At 38.1% G+C, this 14,451-nt stretch overlaps 1 protein-coding gene across 3 annotated transcripts in view; it reads right to left on the reverse strand.

The window, feature by feature from the left end:
• EMB2410 (embryo defective 2410) overlaps positions 1–14,144 on the reverse strand; it is a 240,872-nt gene extending 226,728 nt beyond the window's left edge. For 2 of the 3 annotated variants that reach the window (XM_090016221.1, XM_090016220.1), the window contains exons 1-3: positions 11,591–14,144; positions 6,912–7,110; positions 6,735–6,794 (exon numbers count right to left, since the gene is read on the reverse strand). In XM_090016221.1, coding sequence (XP_089872347.1) covers positions 6,735–6,794; positions 6,912–7,110; positions 11,591–13,782 — 2,451 coding nt within the window. In that variant the 5' untranslated portion in view covers positions 13,783–14,144. The remainder of the gene's footprint in view (positions 1–6,734; positions 6,795–6,911; positions 7,111–11,590) is intronic. The other variant, XM_090016222.1, reaches the window with a different exon arrangement.
• Between the last annotated feature and the right edge of the window lie 307 nt (positions 14,145–14,451).

Consider the following 14,451-nt stretch of genomic DNA (forward strand, 5'->3'; position numbering starts at 1 on the left):
TTTTCTTTAAAAAATTATTTTAAGCTTGATATAATATATAAAATATATATAATGCATATAATAAATGTATAAAACACATATAATATATATTTTTTATATAATATACATAAAACATATGTATAAAATATATAATTGATAAGTTTATAATATGTAAAACAAGGTTACGAGCAGAGCTTTCCATGTTTGTGCTCTCGGCTCGTTTACCTAAATGAGCTGGCTTGTATCTCAGCTTGCTGAACTCAATTTCCAAGATGAGCCAACAGCGAGCAGATCGTCTGGTTTCCGGAGCCTATCTAAGACCCAACCAGAAGCCCTCTTCTTCAAGCTGTCCATTATTGCTTGTTCCCAATTGTCTACAGGCTATGAGAATATTCTAGGCCATGGCAACTGGCTCTGGCTCCAAATCATTTGACCGAACAAATTCCACCCAAGGGCCAATAGCATGGCTACCAGGAAATTTCCTCTAAAACCATTTCCAGTAAGTTCCTAACATTCCTCCAGCACTTGCAACTAGATGCCAGCAACAAAATCAGAGCCATTATTGTAAACAATGACATGAAAGGGGAAAGTTATCATCAGTGTTTCTGAGGGAAGGAACCTAAATCAACCATTCCAAAGGCTCAACTGGTATTTCTAAGAAGGTATCTCCATCCAATACTATACAAAACACTAAAGGACATATTCCATCTTAACAAATTTAACCCACCAATAATCAAGTTCACTGTGACCATCACCTTTGTCTACAAGGAGATTGATTAAGAACTGCCATGCATCTGACAGCCAATCATTTGCAACAATAGGAACAGCATCATACTGTTAAAATATGTATATATATACATATACTTATATATATATATATGCATTCGTATATAATATATAAGTATATATATACATATATGTATATATATACAGTTTCCCTTTTCTTGAAATACCCGATAGGGGTATTTTTGTAAAACCACAATGTAACCTTTTCTTTTTTACATTTTTCTTTTTTCTCTTTTTCTTTTTCCTTTTTTCCTTTTTATTTTCTCCTTTTTGCAAGACCACAAGGGCCCCACACATGTAGTCGTTGGGGCCCCAACGGTCAGATTTATGACCGTTGGGGCCCCAACGGTCAGATTTATGACCGTTGGGGCTCCCAACGACTACATGGGAGCCCCTTGTGGTCCCTTCCTTTAGACTCCCTCCTCTATAAATAGAGGAGGTATTCTCCTCTTGTAAGCAATGGGTTTTCACCCTTCTCTTCCTTTCTTCAATAAATTCAACTTATGACTTTAAGTCATTTTCTACTTTTGAGAGTTTTGTGTGTGCACTTTTAGTGTTTGTGTTCTGGGCTCTTGAGGTCACTCTTAAAGAGTGCTTTTTACTCCATTGGTGCTTCCGCCTCTTTTCATTACATGGTATCAGAGCTCGGTTGGTGATTGGGCTTCTCTTTATTATCTTGGAACGTGTGCCTCTCAAATTTTAAGAAGAAAGGAAGGATATTTGGTGCCGATGGAACGTGATTCTAAAGTGGAGCTTTCTTTTAAGCTAAATGGGTCCAACTATCTCATGTGGGCCTCCGCGATGGAAAATCATCTAAGAGGTAAGAAACTTTGGGGTTTTGTTATGGGAACTACTCCCGAACCCTCTCTTGTTCTCACTAAAATCGAAAATGAGGTTGAAAAAGCTTTAGATGGCGATGAGCGCATCAAAGCTATCAATGACCATCAATCCAAAGTTGAGGATTCGGAAAGTAACCATGCCAAAATTTTGGCATGGTTTATGAACAATGTAGACCTTAAAAATTGTGCTAATATTGCCAAATTTAGAAGAGCCAATGAGACATGGTTTTTCCTTAAGGGTATGTATACCCAAAAGGATCTTGCTCGACAATTTTTTTGTCAAGAAAAAATTCGTTCCACCAAACAAATGGATATGAGTGTCCGGGACTATTTTAGCTCTCTAACCTCTCTTTGGGATGAACTTGCTCTTCTTGAGCCTAAATGGGTGACTCCGGAAGATATTGAGTTAAGAAGGGAACAAATTGAAAAGGAGCACTTCTTTAAATTTCTTCATGGTCTTCGCCCGGAATTTGAACAAGTTAGGGCATCTCTTCTCCATAGAAGCAAAGCCCTACCTATTGAAGACGCCCTTGCCGAAATATGCCAAGAGGAAACTCGACTTTGCTTAATTATTAAGAATGATGAAGTTTTTGCCGTTACTAGGCCCGGATCAAATGTTAAAGCCTATAGACCTCCTCACTTTAACAAAAATAGTAATGGGCCTAGAAAGGGAATAATATGTCATTATTGTAATGAACCGGGACACATTAGACCGGTTTGTCCCAAACTTAAAGGAAAAGTAGCCGCGGTTTGAGAAAATTCTCCAAAGAAGGAAGAAGAAAGTGCCAATGAGGGAGATATCAAAGAGACTCTTAATCATATCTCTGAAGTTCTCAAACATCTTCTCAAGACTTCTTCCTCAACATCCGGAGCTGCCATCGCCTATTCTTTATCACCTCCAGGTATGTGGATACTAGACTCTGGTGTTTGTTTTCATATGACATCTCATAAAAACTCTCTTTCAAATGTTTTTTTCCGAACCCATATCCTCTTATGTTTCAACGGCCGATGGAACATCATTGAAAATTGAAAGTATTGGAACAGTTGATTTTAAAAATTCTCAAAAAAAATTCGTTCCTAAAGTAAGAATCATTCCAAAAATTAATTTAAATCTTTTTTTCGTTTCTCAAATCACCGATCATGGATGTCAAGTCTCTTTCTCACCTAAAGATTGCACCGTGCAGGATCTCCAGTCAGAGAAGCTGATTGGGCAAGGCCATAGAAGGGGTGATCTCTATTTTATGGACTTTTTGACTCTTCCATCTAAGTCATCTTGCAATCTTGTAAAAGACAAAAGTATTGGAATTTGGCATGAGAGACTTGGTCATCCAAATTTTGTAAAAATGTCTCTTTTTCCGTTTTTGAACAATACTTGTAAAGACAATCACATGACTTATAAAGATTGCATGTTTGGGAAATCTAAAGCTACTCCATTTCCTCAAAGAAGTTACTTTACCACTCGGCCATTTGAACTTGTTCATTCCGATGTGTGGGGACCTTCCCCTATTTTGTCTAAAGGAGGATTTTCGTATTATGTGGTCTTTATTGATGACTTCACTTGATTCACGTGGATTTACTTCCTAAGTCGCAAATCTGAAGTTTTCTCCTTCTTTAAAGAATTCCATGCAATGGTTAAAAATCAATTTTTGGGAAATCTATCTGTTCTTAGGTCCGATTCGGGAGGCGAATATATGTCCAATGATTTTCAAAGTTATTTAAAAGAAAATGGAATTTGTCAACAACGTTGTTGTCCCAACACTCCGCAACAAAATGGTCTTGCGGAAAGAAAGCATAGACACATAATAGAAACTACAAGAACGTTATTAATTTCAAAAAATATCCCAAAATCCTTTTGGGCCGAAGTGGTTCTAACATCAACATATCTTATCAATAGAACCCCTTCTTCCTCTTTGAAAAATCTTTCTCCATTTGAAAAACTTTACAATATGTCTCCCGATTATAAGAGACTAAGGATTTTTGGATGTAAATGCTTTGTTCTAACTCACAAAAATGATAAACTTTCTCTTAGGGCTATTGAATGTATTTTCTTGGGATATGGCGAAAAACAAAAAGGTTATCGATGTTTTGACATACTCAAAAACAAACTTTATATCTCAAAAGATGTCACATTCCTAGAAGAATAAAATGGTTTTTCGCACCAACCAAATGAAAATATTGATTATTCCTTTTTATTTGACTTATTGCCTCAAAAAACATCATAGATGATCATATTGATCCTAGTGAACCTCTTAGTGAAGATCATTTTGAACATCCAAATGATGATCAAAACTTAAAAGAAAATGTTCCAAGATAAATACAAGTCTACTCTAGAAGGAATGAAAGAAATCCTCCTTGTGCCCTTGAAAAATTCTCTCAAAGTGAGTCAATCGAAGAGACCTCTCAAAGAAAATCAAATCGTATTTCCAAAATGCCCAATAGATTTGTTTCTTATGATTCCTTTTCTCCTAACTTTCGAGCATGCCTACTTGCTCTTCACTCCTTTCATGAACCATCTGATTACAATTATGCTAAACAATATGCTCATTGGAATGAAGCTATGGAACTAGAACTTAATGCTCTTAAAAGGGCGCAAACTTGGGAAATCATTGATCCTCCCAATGACAAGAAACTCATTGGATGTAGATGGGTTTTTAAAGTAAAAACTAAGAGTGATGGTTCATTGGAAAGATATAAGGCTAGGTTGGTAGCCAAAGGATATGCCTAAGAGTATGGGGTAGATTATGATGAAACTTTTGCCTCAGTTGCTCGAATGATTAGTGTTCGAGCTCTTATTGCTATAGCCTCTGTTAAAAAATGGTCAATCTTTCAACTTGATGTCAAAAATGCCTTTTTGAATAGTAATTTAAATGAAGAAGTTTATATGGAACCGCCTCCAGGTATGAATTTAAATGGAAAAAATTTGAAATTAAAAAGGGCTTTATATGGACTTAAGCAAGCTCCTAAAGCTTGGTATGATAGGTTTAGTAATGTATTAATCAATTTAGGATTTCTTCTTGCTATACTGACACTGCTCTTTTTGTTAAAAGGATAGGTGACTCCATTATTATGCTTCTGCTGTATGTTGATGATATGATCATCACTAGGAATGACAAAAATGGAGTAAATGATGTAAAGTCTATGTTAAAAGAAACTTTTGATATGTCTGATCTTGGATATTTGAGATATTTTTAGGAATTGAAGTGGCTTATTCCGCGCGATGATACATCCTATCTCAAATGAAATTAGCTGCAGAAATTTGTACCAAATCAGGAATATCTGATGAAAAGAAAGTTGAGACTCCCGAAGTTATTAATGCGAAACTGAGACTTGAAGATGGTGTTCTTCTCGAGGATCCAACCTCCTACTGTCAATTAATCGGATCCCTCACCTATCTATCCATCTCACGTCCAGATATAGCTCATGTGGTTCATGCAGCAAGCCAGTTTGAGCATGCACCTACTTCGGTTCATATGGCGGCCGTAATGAGAATTGTGCGATACATAAAAAATACTATATCCAAGGGACTCTTCTTATCATCTTCCTCATCTCTTGACTTAACTGCTTTTACTGATGTAGACTGGGGAGGAAATGTCAATGATCTTATCTCAATAACGGGTCTTTGTATTTTTTTAGGTGAATCTCTCATTCCGTGGAGATGCAAGAAGCAGCAGAAGGTTTCACTGTCATCCACTGAAGTTGAATATCGGGTCATGGCAATAACAACTATGAAAACCGTGTGGCTCAGGAGTCTCCTTGGTGACATGGGCGTCCCCATTTCCACTCCCACCAAGCTCTGTTGTGATAACAAAAGTGCGATATACATTGCCAGCAATCACACTTTTCATGAGCGGACCAAGTATATCGAAATGGATTGCCATTATGTTCGAGACGAATATCTCAGAGGGACTATCTCATTACCATATGTTACTTCAGAATATCAACTAGCTGACTTCTTCACCAAGGCGCTCCCAACTCCACGATTTATGTTTCTTCTTAGCAAACTTTCGGTCTTCTCCCCGTAAAGTTTGAGGGGGCGTGTTAAAATATGTATATATATATATATATACATATACTTATATATATATACATTCGTATATATACAAGTATATATATACATATATGTATATATATATATACAGTTTCCCTTTTCTTGAAATACCCAATAGGGGTATTTTTGTAAAACCACAATGTAACCTTTTCTTTTTTACATTTTTCTTTTTTCTCTTTTTCTTTTTCCTTTTTTCCTTTTTATTTTCTCCTTTTTGTAAGACCACAAGGACCCCACACATGTAGTCGTTGGGGCCCCAACGGTCAGATTTATAACCGTTGGGGCTCCCAACGACTACATGGGAGCCCCTTGTGGTCCCTTCCTTTAGACTCCCTCCTCTATAAATAGAGGAGGTATTCTCCTCTTGTAAGCAATGGGTTTTCACCCTTCTCTTCCTTTCTTCAATAAATCCAACTTATGACTTTAAGTCATTTTCTACTTTTGAGAGTTTTGTGTGTGCACTTTTAGTGTTTGTGTTCTTGGCTCTTGAGGTCACTCTTAAAGAGTGCTTTTTACTCCATTGGTGCTTCCGTCTCTTTTCATTACACATACTCCACTTGAGCAAACTTGTTGCAGTAGACCACCTGTCGCTTCCCATAAGATATATCATAGCTCGGTGGTCTGGCATTGCTGTTCACCATAAAATAATAAATTGATAAGCTTGTTTAAAAGAAATATGAATAGAAATAGTGTTCTTAGGGGGTAGGGGGGAGGGGAGGACTCATAAACTTTCTGGCAATCAATCCTACCTTGACTCTGTTACATTTGGAGAACTTTGTGTTTCTTTATGGTCAACACTGTCAAATATAGATTATCTTCTTCCTCTTTCCTTCTTTTATTCACTTTCCTTTTGGTACAAGAATTCTTTCAAATACTAATTGCACGTTTTAATTTAAAGCCTGTTAAATGTCCAAAAATGTCTCATCTCCCAGGTCAGAAAAAGAGATCATGTCCAACAGATACACAGTAAATCATTGTTAATCCACATCAATATAAGTTCTAAGATGCACCATAAACTGTATATATATATTAGAAATTCCACACTGGACAGAAACACACTAGACAGCAATGAAGACAAGCACCTCACCACTAGCTCTGCCCTTTGACCACATGATTGGAATTTCCAGAATCCTTTCAAAAAGCTGCTCAGATGAAAAAAAACAAAAAGAGAGAGAAAGAAAATAAATAGATCAATATGACTAAATGATACAAGTGGCATCATGACAAAACATGCTCTGTCAAGCACATAAAAGTGTTACCGGGGCAAAGAGGTCTGCAATCTTTAAGTTGGCATGCCACTTCTGTTCAACAAGGTCAACAAAGACATCTGCAGAAAGCCAGCCTCCCTCTTTGGATGGCATGCCTGTTCTCCACTCCTTACAACACCCACTCAGCTGCACGTGCACACGTCCATAGTGATTTTGTAATCGGACATGTCCATTGACATTTTCCATCTCCCTATCAAGGAGTACATATGAGCCAAAGGTACCATAAATGAGGCATCTAACACACAGGGAATACATTAAGACTAATGTTTAACATTTTCACAGTAGTTCCTATAACATGTTTCATAAAGTAAAATAAGTTAAAAGTCGAAACAACCTGCTATAAGAATAGTTCTTCACCAGCATTAAGAATGATATCATTGTCAGAGAATACCATGAAAATATGCAAACCATATTTTATGAACATTCCGAAACTCCAAAAGGAACCCAAATTTCATGAACATTACACAGCTCCGAAAGGAATACACATATATCCTAAACAGAAATTCATCGACTTATGTCAAAGATGTTATTCCATTAAAGCAAACTGCAGATAATCAACTTTTTAGGAAATATACAATGATTTGGCACAAATTCACTAAAAGGGAAAAATATCCTGTATAATGATGCCCTTCCAATTTTTAGAACATGACATGCTGCTGTCCATGCTGCAGCAGTTGGCTGCTTCACCCATGTCAGCATTATTCTCCTTTTTTCAGTATGAAGCCAGGAAAGGAATTTTTACAGAAGGGAGAGTCTAACAAGAAGTCGACAATCAAAGGAAAAGGATTCATCCCAATATATTGTTTTCATTGTCACAATTAGTTTAGAAAACTGTATAGATGAAAGTTCATGGGTCCAAAAGAAGAATAAGGTCACCGATGGTCCTAGAGCCTCAGAATATTGACCAAGTTGAACATGAGTAGGCCACTTATTAACAGAACTACATGTGCAGCCAAAAAGGTTGGAATGTCATTAAAATTTAAAGTTCAATGCCCAAATCTCTAAATCACATAAGAGAAAAGACCCATTTTGAGTGATCAAAGCAGAATCAAAATAATAGAAGTACTCATCCCAACACAACCAGATAGGTAAAAAGTCTTCGAAATTGGACAATGAGAAGTGAAGAATTCTTAGCGACTCCCTTATCACTGCTTCCTTTAGCCTCTTCATGGTCTCTATCAGCTTGTGATTCCGTTGCCTTAAAATCATTAACCAAAAAAGAGAAAAAAAAAAAAGACTAGAGAATTTCTCCTTTGTATTCCACCGGAATTGCAGAATGAGCATCAATGAGATGGCTTGCCCACAGTCCTACCAGGAGACAAACAAAAATCAGCTCCTCTGTTTGAAAATATGCATCGAATGAAAAACAACTCTCTGGCCATGGGATTGAGATTTCCGAGCATACATTACCAGCCAAAGGAAAGAGCTATCTACTAGACAGCAAGGAAATAACCTAAGACTGCATGGAATGAACCCCATGCTTTAATCAGGTAGAACCAACAAGAAAGGTGTGAAACTTGAAAGAACAGGTAGGTTGGAGAAGTTTCACAATATAGTTTTGTTATCTTCTGTAGTTATAAAACAATACAATCACCAAATAAAATACATGCCCTCATTTCCAATGTTATCAGTATGTATCATATTGTACAATACGATACGGTATATCATACTATCGCTAGCCCATGCAATATGATGTAACCCCTTGAATCGGAAAATGCAGTGTATCGGTCCATATCAAACTGTATCGTACTATATCATACAATAGTGTATGATGCATGCCGCACCATAAGATACGGCTATTTTTCACATTTTTTGTTGGCATTTTCCTGGTAATTTGTTTTGGATCTTTTTTTCACTTTTAGTGACAACATTTTACACAAATAAGGCTTTAGTAAAGTCCTATTCACTTATTTCATAAGCTATAGAAACAAAAAAGTACAAATTTCTTGTTAGTTTTTTGTGACTAGTGAAGAGTGAAGACAAGAAAGAAGAGAATTATTATGGAAGAGCACTCATGATTGAAGTTTTGTGCTTATTGTAACTAGTGAAACTAATTAGTGAAAGACATTATGAAACTTCTTTGTTTTAATGCTTACTACATATGAAATGACATATTACTTTTTTTTCTTTTTAATGTTTAATTTAAGACTCCTGTGATATATGTAATGGATATATTGTTATAACATCATAATTACACCTTTTATGATAGTTGTCACATATTTATTAATGCTCGTTTACTTAATATTGTAGTTTGGCTACTTAAATGTGTTTTATGCCCCTGTCCTGTGGAGAAGAACCCCCATTGAAGTTTAGGGTGGCTGCATCTTTATCAAGTGTGCAGCTCTGGTGGAAAGAGTTGTTCGGTGGAAACGATTTTGGGAAGAGTATTTGATTTTGAGGTAGGTACACATTAACCTTGTTCGTGTATATAGTGCTAGGATACATGAGCATGTCGTGGGATGATCCTTGGATGCATATCAGCACGTATATCAGCCTAGATTCATATAGGCACTGATATTGTTTTTCGATTTGTATTCGTAGTACGGAAAAAATGTATTCTCTTAAAAAACATTTGATTTTGGATGTTATGTTCATGTTATGTGTCGGATTTATGTTTATACAGCATGATATATATGCACATGAATAGATTTAATGTGTTCTTGATTGATTTAGAAACCGTTGAATGATTTCTTGATGTTTCTTTTTTAAATTATTAAGTTCTTTGTTGATTCTTGTTATTTTGTTCTGTGTATTTTGATCCAACCAGTCAGAATGATAAATTCATTTCTCTCAAACCGTAGACCCATAAATCCTAAAAATTTATGGGGATGTTTCTTACATATGAAAGTAATCTCAGTTCAAATCTCATACTCAAATGAGTCATGGATTGGAAGATATACCCTTTGCAAGTCAGCACATAGATTTTGTCCTGATAGTGAGTATGTGGAGACTGAATATTTTATAAAAAAAATATCTCCAAGAAAAATTTGGATTTGTGGCTAGGATTTTAAGTTGTGTTAGTCTATATATGGAAGAACACACAGTTAAAATCTTAGAGGTTGATTCCTCGTGGTTTGGAAAAAAAATTATAGAAGTCGGTCTAGATATGTACCTGCACCCTGGTACGAGATTGCACCCAACCTGGCACGTACCTCCACCGTGTCGAATACCCTTACACGTGTCGACACGGCTACAGCGGGTGCAATGAAGTGTTAGCGTGACATAGCATCTAACCCTTCAGATGTGATCTACATGTTTGGTTTAGTAGAAACTAGCCCTTGGAACATGTTTATCCAACATGTATGGCAGATTTTCTGGGAGTTGAAAAATCAATGGCCTACAATATACCAAATTCAACACTCAAAAATTTGTATTATTATGTAAAAAAAATATAATCCAAGAGACAACTCCTCTTATTTTGACCATGTTGAACACATCAATGGTGTCATATTTGGTCAAAACTACCTCGCTCTATGAGTTTCAAGTTTCAACTAGGTAGTTTGGAACCGATAAGGATAACCAATATTATCCCTACATATGTACCTCTGCACCCAAGTTTTTTGGAATTGCCTTATCACACCCTTCACACCTTCACCTGCATCTATGTGATATAGCTTAGGTAGCAATAATCATAATAGAAATTACATGACCATCACCATTTAAACTAGAAACAAACAGGCCATTCAATGTGCTGAGAAATTTCCGGAGTGGAATACCAACTCAGTGTTCTTAATGGTTTCCTCTATTAGGTGGTTGTCACATGGTTTGCCTCCTATAAAGAAAAATGAATGAGGAGTTCAAGATCAAGAAGAGCAGCACTTACATCTAGAGTTCAGTGGCTGGCAGAAAACTGGAATGTTATTGCTTTCACCATATGATCGGTGCTTGTTTCCTCATTTTACATCATAGTGAAATGCTAGGCAGTCAACCTGATGCAAATTTTGGGACCAAAACGGCTACCACTAGCCTCTCCAAGAGAAGTTTTAAGCAATAGGCAGCTTTAGATTGATGTTAGCTTCCATTATTACATTGTCCTAAGGACAGGAATAATTCAAAAGAACTATCAAGGTGGCAGGTAGTAGAAAATGTTTTCCCTCTAAACGTGTTTGAGACATTGAACCCTTATGGTCACCCAAATTGAGTTATTTCCTCTGATTCAAAATAATTATAGGTAAAAGTCCAATGAGGCGCATGAAATTTGAGTGTTTCTCCAAGAAACCCAATCTTTCAGAAATTAAAATGCATCTCGGTTTCTGGGATTTCATGCACCCAGCCATTCAGAAAATTCAAAAATACACCCAAATTCTTCTTTAGCAAATTAAACAATCCACTGACCATTGATAAATTCCCAGATATGCCAGTTGTACCTTGTGATGAATAAAGCATTTTTAATTAGTTTTAATGTACTAAGGGCAAAGCTTCAACTTTTTAGCTCGAGTGGGTTTAGTAGCAACTTAAGTTATCCTAACAGAAGTTTGGTGTTTAATTAATGTAGACAAAGTTTAAGTCTCCTAGAAAAGGAAGAATGCTTAGAGTGGTGGATGTGTGTGTGCGTGCATGCTACAGAGATCGGCAACTAAGCAGAAATCAAAACCCAATAAGTAAACCTAAAACAATTTGTACAGCAGAAACTATGGAGACAACAAACTACAGAAAAGGAAAATTCAAACCTTGGTTCTTGGTCACCATATCCCAATAACATCAATGTTCCCCCAGAGAAGTACACAGAATCAAGTGTAACTTGCAGCAACTTGTCAACACCACCAGTGGCTATTTTTTCATCTTCGTCCACCATTTCAACAAATTCAGCAGCAAGATGCTCGGCTTTTGCACTCAGGTATGGTTTGATTCTCTGAATGTGACTAGCCAGAAATCCGGAAATGTGAATAACTGCACTTTCCAGCCAAGAGGGCAACCTAAATTTAGGAGCTATTGCAGAAACATATATTGAACGGCTCATTTTTATAGATGAAAGTAAATATGCTAGGACAAATTTTGATCCTCGCGTAAGATCAACTGGCACTTTATGGTACTCACTATCTTCAGGCCCACTTGAAAAAGTTTCTTTCATCGAGTCCTTCATGATATTGCTGCTAGCTCCAAAATATACATGATTTGAATCTAAATGAGATTGTCTTAAGTTCTCACTGCTAGGACCCTTCGTAACAGTGTGTGTTAGCTCACTGTTGCAGAAATCAGATATTTGATTTTCACTGAACTTGCTGTCTCCGCTGTGTTTTTGGATATCCATTCTCTTAGAATCATATACATGCACTTGTGCGCATGATTCAGCCAGACTATATTTTTCTGTTTTCACCGTTTTTTCCCCCAATAATAACCCAGCTTGTTGACATTTTTCATTGTATGGTATCACTACATCTCCCATGTTTTGCAAGAGTCCTTTGGAAGTTCCTAACAATGCCTCACTGCGGATATCATTTTCAGCATCTATCAAAACCAATGAGTTCGAACCATTATCATGCAAGTTAAACTTATTAACTTCACCACCATCCGATGCCAAAGTTTCTTGATTACCCACCTGATTTTTCTCCATGGTTTTCATGTTATGACTCTCAGCTGAAGCGTATGCCAAGGGTTCATCATATGATTCACTTGTTCCTCCACCATCAATATTCCGAAAGTGTGCAAGAGCTGCAGCAGCACTACGCTCAAGCAACTTCCTTTGGACAGCAACATAGTCGGCCAAAAAGATTTTGTTCCTAACCTTCTTCCTGTTGAACCTTCGACCAAGTGGATCATACAACATTCTGGGCAAGAACCTGAAGCCAGTTGCTGAACTGCTCACCCCGAACAATTTCTCAAGACCTGCATGCTTTGAATCGTAACCAACACCAGCGTCCACATAATGGTGGTCTCTCCAGAGAGTGCGCTCGTCCGAGCAGAAGAACGAGCCGGAAGCGGTACATTCCAGAAATGAACGACGAACATTGCTCTCTTCACCAGCTGATGAGCCAGCTCTCTGACGGGTAACAATGTAGCCCATCTCTGCGGCCTTCCTTGCAGACGCATTCCTCTCGCTTGCCCAATTAGCCGCTGCTTCCTCCCTGGATGCCCTTCTGATCCTCGTCCGACGGTCTATTCCATCTTCATCAGATGCAAATCTCTTCCAGCTTTTCTCCGAAGGCCCCGGAATCCCTAACCAGGAGAAGTCCTCCTTCTGAGCAACCAACAATGTGGGTTGCAACAGAACTGCATCGATCACAATCCTCCCCATCCTAAGGCTAGCAAAAGGGCGCAAACGCAATTTCACAATGGGCACGTCGCCGCAAGAGAATTCCTCGCTGTGAGGGCCAACCGAGCAAGACTGCAAGCTGATGCTCAGGGGAGAAACCCGGCGAACCTTGCCCAAATCCAATTCCCTCTGCAGATACTCGCTCAAGGCCGCAGAGACCGAGGGCAAGAGCTGTTCCTCGACGTAGTCCCTTGCCTTCATCTGCCCCAACCAAACCAGAATGCCGACCGCCGAAACGACGACCAGGAAAACCGTACACCGCACGAACAGCAACCCGTCCCGCCACCACCGTCCGAATCCTCCGACCAAACTATCCTCTGCCACGATTTTCCCATTCGCACACTTCCCTCTCAACCTACTCCCTGCCTCCCTATCCCTCGAACTGAAGCCCGGAAACCGACCATTCCTAACCCGAAAATTCGCCACCGAATTCTCAGGGAAGGAGCTGGAAAACACACCATTTCCGAATGCGAAACACGAAACCCGATTCTCGCATCGAACTTCTCGATTCCTCCGGTGACCCGCGAGCTTCGAAGGAGTGCACGAGATTAACCGTTTGTTGCGATAAGGAAACCCTAGAAACGGGCTACTGGGTGTCTCGATGCTCATCCTATCGCTCTACCGATCATGCAAATCACCATTACGGGACCAAGGATTCAAACCCTAGTCCCCTGACTCAACGGAGTCCTCGATGAGGGGATTACAGCGCCAAAAAGTAAAATCAGAAGCCCTAATTCGTGAAACCCCAATTCAGGATTGCCATGAATGCGGTTTCTCGCACCACCAAAAACCCATAAAATATTTCAAAATATTAACCATAAAACAATAAGGTAATTCGAAGAATTTGTACAGTGGGAGGAGGAAAGGTAGACAGTCTCGAACATTAACGAATGTACGGGTAGAGAGAGTGAGAGAAGATGCGGAGGGAGGCGAAGAAGCAGGTTATATGTTCCCCTGACACCCACTGAGTGCGTGATGGGGTCAGAATCAGCGGCACGTACGTAAACGTGAGGCTCGTATCCTGGGAGGTATTGCATGTTTTCATCAAAATACAAATTTGCCTGTTCCCGTGGTAACAAAGAATATCTTAAAGATTCATGATAATTCATAAATAAATGTTGCCTACGCTGACTTTATAATAAAATAACATATAAAAATGATAGGTATGCTTTTGACATAAATGTATAAGATAAAGATCCATTGTACGAACATATTCTTCTGATCCTCATATATACATTTGTATGTTCCGCTTTTGTCAAAAAACGGCACTTGTTAGAT

This window comes from Nuphar pumila, chromosome 8, assembly GCF_984573655.1.
Source record: "Nuphar pumila chromosome 8, dmNupPumi1.hap1.1, whole genome shotgun sequence".
Classification (NCBI taxonomy): Eukaryota; Viridiplantae; Streptophyta; class Magnoliopsida; order Nymphaeales; family Nymphaeaceae; genus Nuphar; species Nuphar pumila.